Source organism: Rhipicephalus microplus, chromosome X (assembly GCF_043290135.1).
Source record: "Rhipicephalus microplus isolate Deutch F79 chromosome X, USDA_Rmic, whole genome shotgun sequence".
Taxonomy (NCBI): domain Eukaryota; kingdom Metazoa; phylum Arthropoda; class Arachnida; order Ixodida; family Ixodidae; genus Rhipicephalus; species Rhipicephalus microplus.
In genome coordinates, this window is record NC_134710.1 from 288,416,666 (window position 1) to 288,438,751 (window position 22,086).

The 22,086-nt window shown below is 47.1% G+C and overlaps 1 protein-coding gene across 1 annotated transcript in view; it reads left to right on the forward strand.

Moving 5' to 3' along the window:
- The window catches only part of LOC119162181 (locomotion-related protein Hikaru genki), a 121,800-nt gene that overhangs the window by 77,003 nt on the left and 22,711 nt on the right, over nucleotides 1-22,086 (forward strand). Inside the window, exons 5-7 of the mRNA XM_075879296.1 lie at nucleotides 10,580-10,728; nucleotides 11,559-11,738; nucleotides 20,505-20,678. Coding sequence (XP_075735411.1) covers nucleotides 10,580-10,728; nucleotides 11,559-11,738; nucleotides 20,505-20,678 — 503 coding nt within the window. The remainder of the gene's footprint in view (nucleotides 1-10,579; nucleotides 10,729-11,558; nucleotides 11,739-20,504; nucleotides 20,679-22,086) is intronic.

Consider the following 22,086-nt stretch of genomic DNA (forward strand, 5'->3'; position numbering starts at 1 on the left):
TAGACCGCGATCTGCGATATCTGAAAAAAGGGTGCTGGGCACGCGCCATTAGTTTTGTCGATTTAATTTGGTCGAGAAAGATAATGACAGAAATGTTTATTTGCGGAGAGGACGGCTTGAAGTTAGAAGCTACTCTCGCCACCTCCTATCCCACGTAATGCTCGTAATTTTCCTAGCAGCACGGTGTAGCATGGCCTTTCCTACAAATATACATGTTGGCAGGCTCGTAGTCAAGATTTTTTTTCGGTGGGGGGGGGGGGGGGGCAATGGCAAGGTTTAATTGTTCGAATGTAAGTCTTTTTATGGCAAATAAAATGAAAGTTGCCCGAGAGTATAGAAGGTGCTTAATTATTAGAAAAAATGAGAACAAAGTGGATGCAGCTAAACAGGTGAGTTAATCAGTGATGGAAAGCAAATTTAGACAATCTGGTAAAGCTAGTGCAGGTGCACCAGAAAGAATGCTTTCCTACAAAATAATCTCGACCAAGAAGACCCATTGCAAGTCCGCAGTTGGAAAACCAATGACAAAAAAAATAAAAAGGGTGGGTGCAAGGGGACCGGTCGTTCACTTAATAAAGTGCCGTAAAAATAAAAAATAAATATCCGACGCTTTCTCTGCTGAAATTCTCACAGTCTGTCTGAACAACACGCCTGAGAGAAGAACGGGAGCCATTTTATGGCAGGATGTTTTGAATAAAGAACACACACACTCGAGAAAACAACTTTTTTGGAGAACAATAAACTAAAACACGGATGCTACCCTGACACAAAAGAAGCAGAATGTTAACATTTGTTTTAGCAAGCATTTTAAAATATTGGCGTTGTGAATGGAATTGTGAATGATGTTACGGAAGAGAAGGGACGCCGTATCGACGAGGCTGTGGATGAAATATATTTCAAACGAGCAGCAATGGCGTGACCGGTTGACTAGGTACTCAGAGGAGACCACCCTTCGTCATCTTCGTCAGGCACACACGCGCATTGTCACACAAAATGTCAACATGCATGTAGCGTAATCCCCGGCGGCAGAAGCGCCGTCTCTGCGCATCTAGATGTCAACGTCAGCGGGAGAGTGGTAAGGCTTCAAGCGTGCCACATGTACAATATCGGTGGTCTGTGGGGCAGTTGAAGGCAAAGAGGCAGCAGGGGCAATTTTGTATGTCACAGGAGTTACCTCACGAGGACTCGATATAGACCTATGTAGCGGGAAAGAAGTTTCTCCGACAAGCCGACATGACGGGTCGGGGACACAAGAGCACTAATGAACCCGGTAAGAAGTGCACGTTGTGGTGCCGTTGATCGTAGAAACGCTTCTGGTTCTCTTGGGAGGCCAGAAAGCGAGTGCGGGTGATTTCACGTGCGTGGGCAGCCCGAGTGATAGCGTCAAGAGCATATCACTGGTTGGTGTCGCGGTAGACGGAATGACTGCATCTAGGGGTAATGTAGGTTTTCGGCCGAACAACAGAAAAATGAGGAGTAAGCGGCAGTGTCATGGCAAGAAGAGTTATATGCAAATGTCACGTTTGGGAACGTAAGGTCCCAGTCAGAGTGGTTGGAAGAAACATATTTCGCAAGCATGTCTGTAAGTGTTTGATTCAGGACGCCCCGTGAGTCAATTTGTCTCCGGGTGGTATGACGAAGTGAACTTGTGCCTCGTTTCACATGACTGAAGGGTATCGGCTATGACCTTTAATAGAAAGGTGTGGCGACGGTCTGTAAGCAGCTGGCGTGGAGCTCCATTTTGCAAGATCATGTCCAAGAGGAGGAAGTCAGCTACATTTGTGGCGCAGCTTGTTGGAAGTGCTCGTGTGATAGCGTAGCGCATGGCGTAGTCTGTGGCCACAGCGATCCATTGGTTGCCAGAAGAAGACAAGGGGAAAGGGCCCAGGAGGTCTAAGCCAACGCTGAAGAAAGGTTCTGACGAAATGTCAAGTGGTTGACGGTGCCCGGCGGGAAGCGTCGATGGTGTTTTGCGGCGCTAACATTTATCACAAGCCGCAACGCATCTTCTTACTGAGCGTGAAAGCCCTAGTCAAAAGAAGCGTCGGCGAATCCGGTCGTAAGTACGTGACACACCAAGGTGACCGGCAGTTGGGAGGTCATGGAGTTCGAGGAGAACTGCCAAGCGGAGGTGTTTCGGAATGACGAGTAGCTGCTGGTCCATCTAGGTAGACGTACCATCGTGGAGGACGAATGAGCGATGGGACCTGTCGGAAAATGGTGATTCAAAATGTTCGATTATAGCACGCAAGGATGCATCACGGTGTTGCTCGTCACCAATGCGGGTCAGTTGCGAAACGAAAAAGACGCAAGTATCGGTGTCGGTGTCAGGGATGGTGCTCGACTCAGCAACCGGGTAGCGGGACAGGCAGTCTGCGTGCTGATGTAGCCATCCGGACTTGTACGTCACTGTGTAGGTATACTGTTGCAGTAGCAGAGCCGAGCGCCGGAGCCGGCCAGTAGGATCATTCAGTGACGAAAGCCTACATAGCGCGTGGGGGTCTGTTATAACAAAGAAATTCGTACCATATAAATATTGGCGGAACTTCGTGACTGCTCAAACAAGAGCAAGATATTCACGCTCTGTTTTTGCATAGTGTCGCTCGGCAGTTGTGAGAAGGTGGCTAGCGTAGGCGAGAACTCCGTCGTGTCCCCGCTGGCGTTGGGCTAGGACAGCTCCAATCACGTGACCACTCGCATCGGTTCAGACTTTTGTCGGAGCGGACAGGTCAATGTGGGCCAATATAGGTGGAGTCGTGAAGAGGGTGATGAGGTGAGAAAAAGCGGCAGCTTGAGCGGAACCCCATGTAAATGGCACGTCTCTCTTCAGAAGGTCGGTGAGTGGTCGAGCGATTGTTGCAAAATATTTCATGAACCTTCTAGAACAGGAACAAAGTCTCACAAAGCTCCAGACGTTCTTGACAGAGTGGGGTACAGGACTGCTCGTGACGGCACAGATTTTCTCCGGCTCAGGCTGCACACCTGATGCGCCGACAAGGTGGCCCAACACCGTAATCTGCTGGTGGCTGAAGTGGCATTTCGACGAGTTTAGTTGAAGGCCAGCAGTACGGAAGATGTCGAGAACCGCTGACAAACACTGCAGGTGTGTCTAAAATGTAGGCGAATATACAAGGACATCATCCAGGTAGCACAGGCATGTTGACCACTTGAACCCTTGCAATAGCGAGCCTATCATACGCTAAACGTGGTTGGGGCGTTGCATAGCCCAAACGGCATCACCTTGAATTGATATAGGCCGTCGGGAGTTATAAACGCAGTTTTTTCTTGATCTTTCTCATCCACGGCAATCTGCCAATAGCCAAAACCTAGGTCCATTGAAGAAAAGTATCGCGCGCCGTGAAGACCATCGAGGGCGTCATCAATTAGGGGCAAATGATAAACGTCCTTTTTCGTGATTCGACTAAGATGGCAGTAATCAACAAAGAAGCGCCACGTGCCATCTTTCTTTTTAACGAGCACAACAGGAGATTCCCAAGGGCTCGAAGAGGGTTCAATAATTCATTTGGTTGGCATATTGTTGACTTCTTGAAATACCTTACGCTCTGTGGCAGACACCCGGTATGGTCGGCAGTAAATGAGAGGAGAATCAGCAGTATTAATGTGGTGCTTCACGAGGGAAGCCTGACCGAGTGGACTGCTGTCGCTGTCAAATATGTCGCGGTAGGAGGCCAGAAGGCGGTATAGGGCGTCGGATCGCTCAGGTTTGAGTTCTGGGTTGATCACTGGGCGCAAGGCCGCATCGAGGGAAGTGGCATACTGCGGGCGACATGGAACATCAGAGTATGCATCTGCCGTAAAAGTGGTGACGTCAGAGTCTATGAGGGTTGAAGCGTGGCGACTGAAGTTCCGTGTGGTAGTACTTGCTGCGTGAAACCGAAGTCGATAATGGGCAGCCATGTTCGGTTAGAGGCCATGGTTACGATGGAGTGTGGCGCAGTGGTGTCGCGCGCCAGGAGAACATCTGCAATAGGCATCACGACATTATCACCGTCAAGAACGGGTGAACGCGTGGCCAACCTAATGGATTTGAGGGCTTTTGGCGGTATCCGACTGAAGTATGTGATACAGAGGCTTTTCGGTGGCTCGGGGCGAGAATCTGGAAAAAGAGGAAGTTATAAAAAGAGAGTGCCGGCAAAATGTGCCGATAAGAAGTCACAATGCGTCGATAATCAGGGCAGAATGCGTCCACAAGAAGTCCATCCCGAAGATGAGGTCATGAGGGCAATTGTCGAGCACGGTAAATAAAACAGGAACATGGCGGCCGGCAAGGCTAATACGAGAGTTGCACATTCCAATGACGGCCATAGTTCCACCCTCGGTGACACAGATGGCTTGTGTTGCGGCAGGCGTAAGTACTTTTTTGAGGCGGCGACAGAGACGAGCTCTCATTATATACACCTGAGCTCTATTGTAAACTAAAGCCGTCAAAGAAAGACCATTCACATGCACTTCCAGCAAGTTCTTAGTAGTAGGGAGTGTCAGCGGAGGATTTGTGTCAGTTGCACTTGATGCAGCACTACCTCCAGGAGCTGCATAATCTAGTTTTCTGTCCAGGAAGATCCATAGTTAGTCGGTGATGGATAGCGGTGGGGTTGGGGCGATGGAGAACGGCGGCGTTGCGGTGACGGTGAACGAGCAGTAGAGCGGTTGTTAAGTGCGTCGGAAGCAGGATACCCATCACAGGGCGAATACCGACGCGGTTCCGCGTATGACCGAGGAGAAGAAAAAAAAAACTGGCTGCACCGGGGGGGGGGGGGGGGGGTCGTCCAAGTGCTGCAGCAGTAGCGGGAGCGGGAGACATGGCCAACTATGTGACAGCGGAAGCAGATTGGCTTGTCGTCTGCTGTTCTCCATTCTGTCAGATTGTGGGATCGGGGCAGAAAGTATGGGTCATGGCGTGGTGAATTTATTGGCATCGCTCTATTGTCTGGTAGAGAGACGGAGCAGGCGACAGGAAAATCAAGGTTAGCAATTTCTTGCCGTACGACTGCCTGAATAACTGACACAGCCGGAGGTGTTTGCATGGTGCCCTGGTCGAGTGGAAGTAAATGAAACGGCGCTGGACGGGCCGCCTCAAGCTCGCGCCGAACGATGCGTGTAACATTCTCGTGCAAGGGTGGTGTGGCACCGAGATCGGTACAGGTTGACGCGACAGCCGTGTTTGGGAACCTGAAAATTGAGGCAGAACTCGACAGTTTTTGGCCATTTTAAAGCGGCGGCATTCCTTAATTAGGAGATCGACGGTCGTGACGTTGTTGTACACGAGCAAATTGAAAGCGTCGTCTGCGATGTCCTTGAGTATGTGGCCCACCTTGTCACTCTCGGTCATTTGCTCATCCACTTTGCGGCACAACGCGAGCACGTCCTGTATGTACGAGACATACGACTTGGTTTATGACTGTACACTGGTGGCAAGTTCTTGTCGTGCGGCCATTTGCCGACCGGATGGGTCCCCAAAGATGTCGCGTAGTCGTTCCTTGAAGATGTCCCAGCTGGTGAGCTCGGCCTCATGAGCGTCGAACCATACACGGGGGATGCCATCCAAGTAAAAGATTACGTTGGCGAGCATCATGGTAGAGTCCCATCGGTAAGACAGGCTAACGCGCTCGTACATGCGGAGCCAGTAGTCGACGTCAAGACCAGGCTGGGCGAAGAACTTACCGGGATCGCCGAAGTGGGATATCGCAAGGAACGTATTAGCTGGCGCACCAGCTGAAGGTGGTGACGGGTTGTTATGATTGGAAGCCATGGCCGGAGGCTGGATGGTGCGGCCACTGCGAAGCTTCATGATGAGGACAGGGAACGTTCCACCACCACCAAATATGTCACGGAAGAAAAGGGACGCCGTATCGACGAGGCTGTGGATGAAATATATTTCAAACCAGCAGCAACGGCGTGACCGGTTGACCAGATACTCAGCGGAGACCACCCTTCGTCCTCTTCGTCAGGCACACATGCGCATCGTCCCACACAATGTCAACATGCATGTAGCATTATAGTCAAGGTCACTGCAAAAGAAAAAACAACAACATGTAAGCTGGCTGAAGAGAGCGGTTCGCGCTACAATAGGCATGCATCACGTTTTCTCCTTAAACAAAGCGACAACTTCGTTGACACTGATTTTGTATTAGGTGAACGGACGTAGGTCCAGACTATTAAGCTGCTCCTCAGCCGTTCAGTTCCTCCAATATATTTTCACTCTTTTCAGTGTCGATAAACTGTGTTCTACAGCAGCTGTATACAGACTGGGAGCGTTACCAATATCTTGAATTCGGCAGGGTGGGCTTGTTCGGGAGGATGGGCTTTGTGGCATTCAACTAAAGCGTCCGTAGCAAAGCGGGCAAGTTCGTCCTTTTGCATGGCTTGCCATTTAGTTTTCCTGATTTCCCCTTCACCTTTTTGTGTAAGGGTATGAGCTGTTGTCATGTCTCTCACGTAAAACTTGAAGGCCGGTCACAAAGATTCAAGTTTGGCGTGCTTTGGCAACGCAAATTGCAAACTTTGCAGTGTTTTGTGATGGTTTGCAAGGCGCCTTTTGAGGGAAGCTTTCAGATCATCTACGTACGGAATCACTCGCCTATAGTATTCTTCCGCAGAACTGCAATCGTAGTTTTTCCGGTATCTCTGTGTTCCTATACCACCCGTGGAATCTCGCACTTCCCTCCGAACTTCGCCACTCTGTCGTGACAAGAGAAAACATTTTGGGGAATTCTGCCTTCGCGTTAGTTCCAACCTCTTCCAGCTTAGTCAGCACCAGGTTAACCTACTTCAAGATGACGCTCATGTCAATATATGTGCTCGGCAGATACACAGATGAGTGTTGTGTGAGGCCTAGAATTGTCTCACTAACAACGAGGCATACAAAAAAGTTGGGTGAACAGATTCGCTGATAGAGGCAATGGGTAGTGGACGCTTTTGCTTTAATCCTCGCCACCAGGTTGTCGGGCCATACATTGGCTGGCGCTGTGGACACCGTATGCCTCAGGGTTGTCCGACGGCTGCATTTATAAGCCAAAGACTGTTGTACATCTTCCTCTTCTTCTTCTTTGTCCTCAGGAAACGTAAATAAACCTCCGTTTGTCCTGCACACTAATACATTTCCTCACTACAAAAGATGGTTCCGGTGACAAGGGCAAGCAACCAGTTAAGACCGGTCGGACCCGGTCCTAACGAATTGAAGGCAGAGGTGGTGGCCTCCTAACCGTCGAGACCCAACACCACACAAGATCGGGAGAACTCGGGAAGCCGAAGTGGCACCATCTGATTCCCCCGAGTAATCTGTGAAGGATGGGGCCCTTTTACCATAGCGTTCACTGTGCTACGTCTACACGAATCATGCTTCCTGGCCCAGCTCAAGCGAGCTGCGCGGACGGAGGTACGGAGGGTCAGTCAGTGAGGCATCAGTTACTGAAGTCTGTTGCTCAAGGGATGGCATGGCTTGCTGGACAAGAGGTAACGTGCTTGATGATGTAGTGCGGTCAATCAGACTGTTTGAAAGTATCTATAGATGACGCCGAGGAAGCAGTGACAGGTTTTGAAGAGGATCGCCGAGTAAACATGGGAGAACTTCTCACTGCGAAGGAGAACTAATCGTCAGCGCTGCTGTCTAGGTGGAGTGAATCGTCAAGCCGGTGAATATACATGATAGAAGCTTCGCGAAGATCAGCATAACAAGGCCGAGATATTAGGTTGAGCTCGTGGTGAGCATCTGATTTGTTTTGATTAAAAATGCGTGGTCTAAATCACTGCTTGTTCTTTCTGAAGTCAATGATTGCTGCATTCCTATTCATGTAAATAACAGATACACAATGCTCGAGTGAAGTGCCCTTGCACGGTGGTCGAACCGAACCAACACGTGGTTAGGAAACGACAACTTTCATCATTTATGGGTGTCAACATCATCGAGTGGAGCCAACCAGCACCGATACGGCAGAATGAAAGCTAGAGAACAATAGTGACGCATTAACTCGCACAATTCGGGGCGGCTCGTCTGTCCCAACGCACGGCGGCTATTCATTGCTTCCGTCGCTCTTTCTCATAAGGCCTTGCGGTCAATGAGTAAGACCGTTTTGCGAAAATAAAAATTTTACCAAAAATGAAGTTTTTATACCATCGTGTTGCGGGTGAGTTTTGTAGGTGTTGAGCACCCGACCCCAGAGCAATTATTGGACATTCGTATAGGCTTCTGTCACCACACATATTTTTTTTTTCAAAACGTGGACAGCGTGATACTACACCTACAAAGGTGTAAATAGCAACGGTGATCGTTTGCTTATTTTCCCGATATTGATGAGCAAGTTCATCAATTATGGTGCTTCCGTCGACGCTCAAAACACGAATAACTGGAGATTGGTTTCGCGCGAGCTCAAAACTACGACAAAGAACAAGAAGACGAGCGTAAAGAACTGAATAACTGAAGACCCGCATAAACACTCATTCGATCGGTGGGTGTCTAGCCATGCAAATTGTTTACACTGTTTACTCTTTCCAACACGTGGTCACCTGCCCGAAGACAGAGGCAGCGGACAAAGGCTCGTGTGGTTCGCATAGGCGCCATTGGAGTCGGGTGGGTGAAGGGGTCGTCGAAGCTCTTGCATTCTCTATACTAAAGCTCATCCCCCCCTTTTTTTTTTGGCTGTTTCCCTCGGTGGATCGGTGTGCCGTCTTTAACAACATGCAGAGAGCATGTGGTCGTAGGCGTGCGAGTCACTCGGATGTCGTTTTTTTCTGTACAGGCATCGTGACCCTGATTTCGCTGACGCCTCAGACATATGAGTGACTGGTTTCTGTTGTGATATTGATTCACGGGCTGGACGCGTAATTTCTCGGTGGGCGTTGCTGTGCTTTCAGAATAACGACTCTTGTTTGTCGATCTTGCTAAGTTCTTCAAATAGCGTTTGCTTTTCATTTGTTTAAATGTACACGCTTCTTCTTGTAGTTGTGCCTCTATTCTCTGTCGTTATTGACCAGCTGGACAGTTTTTATTTGGGGGTGGGGTGGGGGGGCGACGTTTTTGCATGTAGCTTAACCATGTGACTTTCAGTTTCTGTTCTCCTGACCAATCTTGGTCCAATTTTAAATTATATAAAAGGACGAATATGCCATACATCACATAATCTTGTGCATGGGTAGTCGGCTCCTCAATGCTGCAAAATCACTACTGCTGACTAGTAGGAGGCTGTGCTGCTCAGCTCGGCTCTCGGACACCACCGTACAGCTCGCCGAGACGGCAGGCTGACTAGCCCTTACCCCTGCTGGCGTAAAATTGGGTTATTTTTCTTGTAACCCGCTTTTATATTCTGAAAAAAAAAAAACGGTACATGTGATTGAGAGACTCATGAAAGAGATAATAAGACAAAGTTTGAGTCCGTATATATTGCGGCAACTTTAAAGCGGTGCCCCAAGTCCAGTCGTCTAAGAAGCATAAAACGAACTGAAGCACGGTTTAGTTGTTTTTTTTTTTCTCATTACTTTAATACAAGTGGAGAAAACTTACTACCGGAATTACACAAAAAGACAGGGGATCAAACCGTCCCTTTTGTAGGACTGAGTGTGCTTCAATAGGCATGCGCTGATGACCGCTACTCCAGAAAGAATGCGCCCAGCTAACACAAGAAGTAAGCAGCTTCAAGTATGATAAACTTATCACTTTAATACAACGTTGTGGCCAGTATACTCGAAATATATAGAGTAAGCATGGGCAAAGGGTGTTTTTTGAAATACAAAACCTAAATACAAATCAAGACGTGTACCATCAAGGAAAGATTCAGGAGGGAACATATAGGAGTACTTTGCTGCAGATTTCACTAAAATTTTGTAATAACAAGATATCATATTTCGTGGTGCCATTAAACATTCTTGTAGGCAACAAGATTGATATTCAGTGAGGCTCCTTGTGTATTCACAAGGCTTCGTAATTTCCGAATGGCGCTAACATGCACAGGGGGTTAAACAAAAGCAGTCGCTGACATCGGCAATGATTGGTTGATTATTTCTGCTTCAATTTTTTTTAGTTGGGCAAAGTTACAGTTTCCTCAAGATAAAAAAAAACGTGTTGACAAATGTTTCTTCTCACAACTACATTTTATGTGGCAAAGTGCGCTCTCCGCCATGAACAAGTTTATTCGAAGCTCGACAGCGCGAGCTGCTCTACCGGCTGTCGCTTTAGACGCATCACTCCTTCCTGTCGTGACGCTCTCGAGTTTTTGTTTCGTTTTTATTCCTTTTTCACCATGCTTCTCCAATCCCATCACCGCGGAAGAATTTTAAGGGCGCACTCGCTCGAATAGTCTGCTCCGAATCACAGCCGCGCGAGGAACCACCGAATTTCAGTGCACATATGTAAAAGGTCAGGCCTTACTCTCTCCGCACTGCGCGCTTAATGTTTGCACCGGCGCCGCCGCTGGCTCATTGAAAATTCACCCTGTGCTCCGGGTTCAGAGAACACGCGACGTGGTTCTTATTTCTTTCACTCGCTTTCTATACATGCCCGTTCGCTTCCTTTCACGTCCGGACGTCAAACAGGCCGTGATGGGGAACATTTATTGGGCTCATTTAGAGACTACGCCAAGGGCTGGATCCTGTCGGCCGACGAGAAACAGTGGCGCTACGAGCTGCTCATTTACAAGGCGAAAGAGCACGACTCCGGGACGTACACTTGCACGACGCCTCGGGGGCAGACCAACGAGATTCACGTCAGAGTCAGAGGTAAGGTCTTCTCTCTGGTGTTCTGCCTTCGTTTCCGTAAACAGCGAATTGATTATTCCGTCTTGAATAAAAGAAGCGAAAGACCAGGATCGCCGGAAAATGCATGCAACAGTGACGAGGCTCTCGTGTGCAATTGAAATACGAGTCCAGCAGCCATTTTGAATGCGTCAATCTGTGATTCGTCCCGTGTACAGTTGCTTGTTAGAGGAGGTGAATAGTTGTATGTTACGACCAGCCTAACGAAAGCAATGTCACGAATGTTGACAGCGAGATGCTCTAAAACCAATCGTAATGACTGATTTACTTGAAAAATTGCAGAGTGGAAAGGACAAGAATATTTAGATAATACTGAGGCAAATTTTATTGCAAAATAAGTTTTATAATGCGTTAAATGTCTGAACCAGAAGCTCCGCCGCTGCTCGTTTTTGCTTATATATTCAAATAATTTGCCTTCTGAGCGTATAATTTTGATATGGTGTCAGAATACACCAGAATTCACTCTCCTTTTCTTGTGGTATTAAAGTAAGGCAGGGCCTACAAAACAATAGTAGGCCGAATGGTTCAGAGGTGATCTGGGGCAGATACATTTCTGGGAAGAACGTGGGAGAGGTTACTTTTTTGTGTGTGCATCTTTTTTTTCTTTAAGGGTGCCTCACACTGCGTGAACACTTCTTCCACGTGATATCGTGATATCCCTGTGCAAAGCTCTTGGGCCACTTGTTATTAGTATATCGAGCTCATGGCCGTATCGCAACTTGCAGTACTATAATACCAGGGGCAAATGTCGCAATACCTTGCTTACTTTTTTGTCTCATTGTGCATTCACGCAGATGTAACGTGCCCACCCATTGAGGGCTACGGCGATGAGAACCGCGTGACCAGTGATCATGGCAACCAGATGCACAGTAAGGCCAAGTTCGCCTGCATGGAGGGATACAACCTGGTTGGCTCCGAGGAGGTCGTCTGTAGCCCCTCCGGTCGCTGGTCCGACAAGGCCCCGCACTGCGTAGGTAGGTGCCAACCCAATGCTTCTCAAACGCTATTCTACCTCGTAGCGTCTCCTATGGTTTCGTGCAGCATCATTTGTATGATCACAGAATGTTGCTGCAATACTAGCAGCGGTAGGTTGGCTGCTACGGTGTAGCGCTGCCTCGATTGAAGGATTCATTCCCGGTGGCGATGGTAGCATTTCGTTTGGGCCGAAGTACAGCAATTCAGTCCCTGTTTTAGACGCACGTTAAATAACTCTAAGTGGTCACAATTGATTCGGAGTCCTGCGGCGATGGTATTCTTCATAATCATATTGTGGTACTGACACGTCTCCCGAAAATTGCTTCCTTGTTTTTATGGATACTCGATTGTTTGATGTGTGGCCTCAAGCACGTGACCCTTGAAAATTGTTAAGAGTATATACGCGTTGCATGTGCTTCTGATCGTTTTAGACATTGATCTGAAGTGGTTATGGTAACTATACTTTACGTTCTTGCTCAGAAAACTGAAGCCGAGCTCCCAAAAAAAATTGTCTTTTCTACGCATGTTTTACCATTGGCCAGCCGTCTTCAATGATAATATGTGCCGCATTGTTATTTGCTGAGTTATTTTCTCACGAAAATTTTCGCGTGAGATGGCTTTGCGAACACGGGTCCGAAAGTTTGCGCTTGTCAGAAGATAGAAAGCGCTGAACCGTGTGGAACGTATTTTGCAGTTGTATCCGCATATGCAGTGCTGATGCATCTTCAGGTTGAAAAATATAATTTTATGAAGTCAGTGAAAAAATTGACGCGTGAAGTACAGCTCCAACGTTGTTTAGAAATTGTTTTGATTTCTTTCAGAGGTCGGCCTCTAAAAAGACCACGACATGTTTTTTTCTTCTTCTTCTTTACTTTATTGGTGTCAGTGCAAGTTAAAGAACACCAGATGGTCGCAATTTCCGGAGCCCTCCTTCATAGTCTCTCTCATATCATATTGTGGTTTTCGGGCGTCAAGCCCCAGATATTATCTTTGTAGCAATAATTCTTTAAAGTGAAATTTATTATAAAGGCCATGTAAGAAAAGCTTTAACACACATCTAAAGGCCGCATGATTGTTGTCTAGTGATTCCAGAGTGCAGGTGAAAACTCTGGCACGGGTTCACTGTTTTGATGCGGGTGTCGGTGTACACCCGCATCAAAATAGCCTCTTTCTGGCTCGTTCAAACTTTTTTTGTTACATTTGCTCGAAAATTTTCTCATTCACATGGTGTTTTAGACGTTAAGCAAATTTAAAACATTACGGCTGGTAGTGAAGCCTATGACAGTCGAAAATCAATCACGAATAAGTATTGAAAACGTTATTACCTTACAGTTTGCGCCGATCCTTCTTAGGTAGCTAAAAGCTTAAGTTACTGTTGTGTTCTCGTGGATCACCAAGATCTCAATCATACGGTGACTCAACTTGCTCAACAACTCTCGGAGCTCATTTGATCACTTGCCTCTTGAAATGATTAGTCACGTGTTCCATGTACCAGAAATAGGTATAAGTAGATAGTGTTGTTCGAGTTGTACATGTATCTGAAAGGAGCTCTGCAACACTTTTTGAGCATGGTCAGAAAACGCTGCCAATTGGTAGCCGAGGCTCTCGAGTAAACTTGAACCAAATATTATAGCGCACCACGTGGCCTATATTTCCCAAGAAATTCTTAAACCGAGCGATATATTGATTTCCCTTCTCTGAACAAGCAACAATACAAGCTCAAAAGCACTCTTCACAATCTTTGTATCAGCCATTGGTTGATTTGATGATGATGAAAAACTTCATTAATTCTATTGAAGAATGAGAGGAGCCCTTTAGTGGGCCACAAGGGCCTCTACGACCCACCGGTCTGGGCTGGACAGGGCTGCCTCCAACCTATCTCTACGGAAATCCTTAGAGACACCTGCTTTAGATGTGTTGCTTTGGCACTCCCATGCTATATGGTAGAGTGTCGCTAGATTAGTGTTGCATAGCGTGCATGTGGGTGAGGGGTACTTGCCAAAACCGATTTTAGAGAGTACGTGTGGGTTGGGATATGATAACGTTTGTAAGCCATGCCAGGCTACCTGTGCTGCTTTACTGAGTTAACGGTACGATGGGGAATATATTCTCTGAGCATGCCTTTGGTTTTGCAATACTTCAGTGTATGTGGTCAGGTGAGTCGTCTGATCTGGAAGGGCTGGTGTCCCTGCACTGAAATTAGAGTCCCGAGATAAGATAGCTCGGGTAGAGGCATGAGCTAGCTCGTTGCCTCGGACTCCACAGTGGTAAGGTATCCATATAACTTGTTTACAGTCTGCCTCAGGACGGCCGCCTCCTGCTTGTGAAAGTATTCTGCATGCTAGAGGACTGATTTTGTCTTAAGTTAGTTACGATAGGCTGCCATTGAGTCCGTAAGGACGAAGGTGGACGCTGGGTTTCTGAGCGCGAGAGTGATAGCGACCTCCGCGATGCTGGTAACATCGTTCTGTATAGTAGATATGCGGTCAACACATTGCCTTTGGTTCACTACTGTCACCGTGTGTTTTCCTGGGTGTGACCGGGCGGCATCCACGAAAAAGACGCTATCGTCGTCGAAGTATTTATCATGGGCTCTGGCTCTGGCTTCGCGCTTGTATGCATGGAATGTGGGGTTTATATTCCGAGGAAAAAGCTTGATAATGATGCCTTTCCGCCAAGCCTCTGGCAGCCTGTGTTTTTTCTTGACATGCATTGGTGGTGTTTTGTTCAGTTTAACAAGCACCATCATACCAGCTCTGGAGAGGGTTATATACAGTCTGAATATTTAATTGCCGATGTGGGCTTTGAATAACTGTGCTGCGGTGTTATAAATTCCTAGTTCTTGAAGTCGTTTTGTGGATGTCCATGGAGGAACGTTGAGTGCCCTCTCAAGTGTATCGCGCAGTATGGTGTCAATCTTTTGTTCATATGTCTTGGTTATTCGGAGGTAAGAATAGTTGTAGTTTACCTGGCTGACCACAAAAGCTTGAAAAAGGCGCAAAAGTTCGTGTTCCTTCAGCTCTCTGTGCTTGTTGGCCATCCGGGTAATCATGCGTGGGATTTGGAGGCACCTGTTTCTAATTTTCTCTAGTTGTATCACTTTGTTTCCCTTGTTTAAGTACGCTTTTAGGATTCGGGAGACTCCGACTTTTTCAACGTAAGTGTTTTTTAGTTTGGTCTTGAGAGGTGTGGCTTTTGAATATCTATGCCGGAAAAAGAGGACCTCTGACTTAGAGGGGGAGCACTCAAGGCCGGCAGCGTTACCGATAGACTGGATTGTCGAGGCTGCTTTTTTGAGGTTGCTCTCTAGGAGTTGTAGTCACCCCTTAAACCATATGGTCATTTCATCTGCGTACAGGGTATGGTGGATTCCCGGAATTTGTTGCAAAGCATGTGGTAGTTTATGGAGTACAGTATTAAATAAAAGTGGGATATCACTGCGCCTTGGGGGATGCCGCGGTTACTGATGATATTTATATGTGTGGTTTAACGTTCCAAAACCTCCGTATGATTATGAGAGACGCCGTAGTGGAGGGCTCCGGAAATTCTGACAACCTGGGTTTTTTTAACATGCAGCCAAATCTTAGCACACGTGCCAACAGCATTTTCGTCTTCATTGAAAATGCAGCTACCGCAGCCGCGATTCAATCCCGCGACCTGCGGGTCAGCCGCCGAGTACCTTAGCCACTAGACCACCATGGCCGGAGCCACAGTTACCTATAGTGACAGGTTGAGAACATAGATCACCCATGTGTATTGTGGCCGTTCGTCTTCTAAGAAAGCATTGACGTATGCACATATTCTTCCTCCACAGTCAAGTTCGATCAAGTTTGTCTTAATGCTGTGGTGCCTTACTTTATCGAAGACCTTTTTAAAATCTATTGGTAGGATGGCCCTTTCTTGTCGTGGGGCAGCTGGGGTGATTAGGTCGATTATCTCATGTTTTAGCTGTAAAATAACGTCTTCATCCAAAAGATGCTGTCGAAAACCAAACATGGTGCCATGAAAGATGTGCTGTTTCTCTGTGTATTCTGTTAAGCAAAGCTCTATGGCTTTCTCCATGGCTTTGCCGGTGCATGACGTAAGGAATATAGAACGTAAACGGTCTATTTTAACAGGTTTGCCTAGCTTGTGTAGGAAAATCAGGTCTGCTGTTTTCTATTCTGTTGGTAGAGTGCCTGTTTTCCAGTGCCGATTGATTTGATCTGTGAAGAGTTGGGTCATATTATGACTGAGATCAGCTAGCAGATTTTTGTGACACTTGGTCAGCACCTGGCGCCGCGCCTTTCCGCATACAGCGAATGGCTGTGTTGATTTCTTCAAGTGAGAACTCTTTTGACAGGCTTGGGTTATCGGGTCCATGGTAAGCTGGATATGGGGAAAGGACTACTGACGTATTAACGTATTTAGATGCAAGAACCTGAAGTAGGTCGTCGTTTGTGCTTTGAAAGCTGTGAACCACTTGGTTAAGAGATCAGCGAGTCGCATCTCTGGTAGATTCTCGGTCTAATCAGGTGACGCAAAATGTGCGATGTGGCCTTCGTATGCAGCGTACCCGTCAGAGAGTCGCACTTGTTGAACCAATTTTCTTTAGCAAAGTGTGCAGCATACTGCTCTGCTGCGTTTGTTATGGTGACGATGCCATTCCTAAGTTTGCGGTCATGTTTTTGCCGCTTCCACCACCTACTGAGTTGCCGTCGTGCTTCCCACAAATGCAGTAAGTGTGGTTCGACAGCCGGAGTTTCTGGTGTCATTTGAATTGTTCGGGTCAATTTTGTTTTCAGACCTAGTATCGCGGTCACCTATCCGGAGTACGAGCTGAGAGTGTTTTAGAATGAAAAGTTCTCCAATTTTCTAAAGATATTCCAGTCCGCTAAATTCGCGGATTTGAGGTTTCTTTTATGCTTCCTGTATTCATTGGAGATGTGAAGGATGTAGTGGTTACTCCCGATGTCTTCTTGTGAATTCCCTCATTGTGTTCTCGGGAGGTTATGGCCTAACGTCAAGTCCGGGCAGGTCTGCCGAGTAACGCTGTTGCCAATGCGAGTCGGGTAGCTTGGTTCCGGGTGAAGGGTGAGTTGCTCCTGGTTGATGTCGTTATATCACTTCCTGCCTTTTTGATCCTCCTTGTGATATCCCCACGCGAGATGGTGGGCGTTAAGATCTCCTATAATGAGTAGTGGGTTCCGTTGAGATGCAGTTTTGGCTTTCCTTATGATGTCTCGGAAAGATTGTTTCATGGTTTTGGGTCTGCTGTATGCATTGAAAACATATACCAACGGTTGTTATCTCTTATTGGGAAGGTGCTGGATGAAGATATAGTGTAGGCTGGTGTCCTGAGGTTTTAGGTAGACAGTGATTGCAGTGCATGTATTATGTACCAGCGTGCAGACTGATGTATTATGCTCGTTGTTCTGCGTGGTATATGTAGGTATTCTGGCATATGTGACTGCTTTTTCTTGCAGTGCTAGGATATCCGGTGCTCTGGGCAATAAATCGATGTATTGTTGTAGTGATGATGCTTTGTCGCGAAGGCTTCTGCAGTTTCACTGTATGATTTGGAGAGCTGGATTCATTTTCATTATGCAGTCAGGTTGGAGAAAGATGTCAACGATGTAGACAAGGATGAGGAAGATTTGTTGGTATCACCTACGTCATATGCACTGTTTGATGTATTTTTGCGGCCTGTGAGTTGTTTGATCGGTAGCCGGGCATTGCTAATGTCCAAATGGGACGAGTTACGCTGATATTTCGTGATTGACGCATCAAGTTCAAGTAGTTTGAGTTGCACTGCTTCCTTGACCAGAATTAGGCCTTGTTCTTTCATCTGTTAAAGAGAAGTTGGAGCTCTTTGATAGCCTGTATTTCTTCATTTTATTTCTGTATCAGCGGCATGAGTGTTCTGATGACGAGGTTGGCAATCTGGTCGACCTGAGAAGAGTTGGCTGTAGCAATAGGCAGCGGGTCGGTATAAGGCCGTTTGTTTTATGAAGCCCTGATGTTTCGGTTTGCACGAGGTTAGGCTACGTAACGCGGATTTCTTTTGAGCTCTTAGGTGTGGGGCTAAGTGTTCTAGTTTTCATTGCTTTCTCGAGCTGTTCAATTTTTCTCTGCTGTTTTTCGAGGAGTAATTGCTGTGAGGAGATGGTTTTTGTAGTTGAGTTACGGTTTGTTTGTGATCCTGGTCAGTGTGTGGAGTGGAAGCTACAACCTCTGCGCAACCTACCTGGGGTTTTTTGCTGGCTTGCTTTGGGCCACGGTTGTGGCTGCGGCTTCGGTGTTTCCCAGTAGTGGCTGCCGGAGACGCAGCTCTAGAATCCTAGTTCGGCCCCGGGGATAGTCCTTGACGGTTCTCGTGTTCAGCGTTCTTCTTGGCTCCACGTTGTCGATATCGAGACTATCGTTGATTTAGACTTTTTTGCGTGGGTGTGGTGGAGGGACTTCCTTCATTGTTGCAGCTTGGGCCGCTTCTGGCTGGCTGGAAGCGTTTAGGGCACTCCTGTGCTCCAGTCGGGTGTGGTCCGTTGCACGGAAGGCACCCAGACGGGCACTCGTGGTCCGAAAGGTTCATGCCAGCTTTCCCGCGACGCGGACATCTGTTTGGTAGGCTAACGGGTTAGGACAAACGCCGTTTCGATGTCCGATGACACCTCAGAGAGAGCAAGTGGGGACTGTATTGCGATATTTCTGAACAGGCTTGTTTTCACCGAAGATGAGCATGGTTCTTGGGATTGCCGCGTGTTCTATGGTAAGTACCACTACGTTGGTTGTGCCGAGGTGCCTTGCCCCAATGACTTGGTTGTCAGGGTATCCGGTGCGTTGCACTACGTAGTCCTTTGAGATGTGATTGGCGATTCTCATGACGCCCCTACCTATTTTGTCGGTGGCCTTCAGGCAACAGTGAACTGGAACTGGCTTGTCTGGAAAGACCACAGGTGTAATGATTTGGTTGATTTGTGGGGTTTAACGTCTCAAAACCACAATATAAATATGAGAGACGCCGTAGTGGAGGGCTCCAGAAATTTTGACCACCTGGGGTTCTTTAACAAGACCACAGGTGTAATCTTGAGAATCCCGCGTAATGAAATCCTCGTGTGGAGTGTTATTCACACTGATAGTATGATCCCAGATAGGGTTGATGCCGTATTGGGTGAAATCAGTCTGCGTGTCTGTTGCTCCTGTCGTTTCAAGGAGCACCGTGTGTATCGCCTCAGCGAAGATGCACTGGCCTTTGTACTGTGCTAGGTGACACGAAACTTTGGGTATGATTACGGCGATGAATTCGTGCTGGTTGGGTCGAGGTACATAACGTGGGTGCCAGGTCTCCTCTTGGTTTGTATTGGTCAATCGTGTATTGTTGTGTTTAGTGACCGTAGTCCACTCTTGATCTTTGCCGCTACCTTGGATTGGTGCTGTTTCTTCTGTGGTCACGCTCCTGCGCGTGTTGATGCCTTGGATAACCCAATTTGTAAAGGAAATGAAGGTTGAAGTGCTTGGGGTGCTGTTTTGAAGGAATTGCACGGTGTCCGGGTGTAAGAGAGCAGTTGCTGAGGTGACTGCCATGCCGGCTGCGTTGTGGCTGCTGCGCCACTTAATTAGGCCAACAGCTCAGTGAACGTCCGCCGTTACAGTCCCGATTTCCGCTAGATATCTGGTGTGCGAAAGGTCCCACCTGGTTGGTATGAGCGTCTGATAAGAGCCCTGGGCTGGATAAATCCGATGGCGTTGGCTGGGGTCTAGCCCTAGTAATTGCCGCGAAATAGATTCTCGAAGACGGAGCGAGCGAACGAAACGTGCGTCCGCTCTTGACGCCGAGCTGCGTTATTCTTGGTTGATTTTAGTATGGCGCGCTAGGTCGTTATTCAGGCCGCCGTGGAAGGCCACGACTTGTCCACGCGCGTGTTCGCAAATGCACTGAAACACCGCGTATTTTAAGAAAAAAAAAGTCAGAAAAAGTGCTCAAGGTCACAAGGGCCGTGTGACATATTTTATTACTCTGTGGCGCCCCCTGCCCCCCGCTTAGATTCGAGCACTTTCGTCGTGACCAGATAAGAGAGATTGCGTGTGACAAATCTTTGCTACACCGCTCGTGCGGAACGGATTCTAAAAATATTTTTGGCAGTGAATTTGTGAGGCAGAGAAAAGCCAGGCCTGAGCACAGTCACAGCAAAAGCCACAAGAGCGGCCTTTGAGAGCCTTTTTTAAACACTCTATCCTTGGGTAACTGCTGCAAGCACACTTGCTTGGTACCCACTGCGGCAAAATAATAATAATTTTGGGGTGGTAGGCCGGCATTCGCTATGCTATCCTTCAGCATTCTTCTGAGAAGTGTGGTTTCGTGAAACACATGCAAGGAATTCTGTGCCAATTGTTCCTATGCAGTGGCTGACGACGCTGAGGAATTAAGTTTGAAGTGGGTGTGCGCCACAGTTATTAGGTGATCAAGAACAAGCTTTTGTAATGGGTTGGAGCATTGGACGACACACTCGTTACGCTTTTCGCATTGTGTGACGTCTGGTTGTTTTTTCGCTGCTATAAAAGCTTTATTACTGATATTACCACGATTGCTTCTTTACGGAATCTTAAAATTTTCGCGCTGTTGAGTTTCTGAGGCAATCAGATCTTCCAGTGATTCAATTTCATGGTTACTTGAAACAGTGTTTCAGGGCCCTTTTGAGGCACCTGCGCACAGTATACCAGCTTAGCGGCGGTCTTCGTTGGGTCGCCAGAAAGTTATACTACACAGCGATCTACTTGCTGCGCAGTGATCCAGTGTCCAGCGATCCCCGCCACAGGTCATCTCAAGATGAGCACGCACAACAGAACCTACGGCATCCGCGTGCACTTCAGCTGCCCGTCAAACTACAGGCTTCTAGGGCCGCCGTTCGTCACCTGCTGGAAGAACGAGTCCTGGTCCGACACGCCGCCCACCTGTGAACGTAAGCAAGGCGGTCATGTTTGTACTCTGCTCTTTCTCTCTACTTCTTCCTCTCTGTCACTTTATGCGCTTATGCGCCTGGTCATATACGGTCATATACGTGTTTACTCGACTGGTCGTCGACTGTATCACGCACATTAGGCAATACGCCAATGCAGAAAGTACTGCATGTGATAAGTTTGTTGGGGTGAGCCGTTTATGTAAGAAACGTATGACTGCAACAGACAAATTCTCAAGTGGACTAATGTACTTCGTATTATAATTTCTTTCAAAAAAAAAAGACAATTCGTGACTGGCTTTGAGCTATTATCCCAGGTTGTGTATCATTTTTTCTGCATGTGTTGCAATGTGTTAAGTAATGCAGTATAGTATTCGGGATCCCACGTACCTGAAGAATCAATGTTATGTGGTGCATGTGGAGGGATTGTAACTGTGTTGTTACTTTTTTAGTGAGCGAAAGCTTTCGAAACGACCCTAAAATATGTAGAAATGTTTTATGCACATGTTTATATTGTAAAATCGCATATATTTTATATAACCAGTTGTTTGCAGTTGCGTACCGATACTAAAAGCAACATGGGTTTTACCAACACCAGAAATGGTAAGCTGATATGTAGCGCTTATGCTCATAAGGATGACAGTCCCGGACACTGCTGAATAAAGCAACTTCTGCGGATGGCGCTTAACTACAATTGACGTTTGTCCGACGTGACGGCTGTATTATAGGAGCACGTATGTAATATTTTCAAAATTGAACAGCCAACACTGCAACCACAATGAACGTTTCATGAACATTAGGGTCTACTTGAAAAGCGTTCTGAGAGCTCGCATGGCCGTGTTGTTGAATAATTGATTGCAACGCAGAATGTGTGGGTTTGATTCAAACTGGGAATCATGAATTATCTTTTGCATTAGTCGGGTCTATGTTGCCAATGGTAGCTATTTATTAATGCTCTCGCGTTAAAATAACCAATGCCTATTCTAGCCATTCCTGTGTAGATATAAACTGTCAGTTATATGTGGCACATACTGGCAATACTGCGACACATATCTGTCCGTGGTATACGGGTATGTGCCAGACGTGTCTGGCGGGAAAGTTCTTACGATGTACGCGACGTGATTGGCACAGTGTTGATCTAATGACCAGCGAGTCATATTCATCAAACCATCGTACCCTTCCATACTAATTTGGTTTACAGACAGACAGACAGACAGACAGACAGATAGACAGACAGACAGACAGACAGACAGACAGACAGACAGACAGACAGACAGACAGATAGATAGATAGATAGATAGATAGATAGATAGATAGATAGATAGATAGATAGACAGACAGACAGACAGACAGACAGACAGACAGACAGACAGATAGATAGATAGATAGATAGATAGATAGATAGATAGAT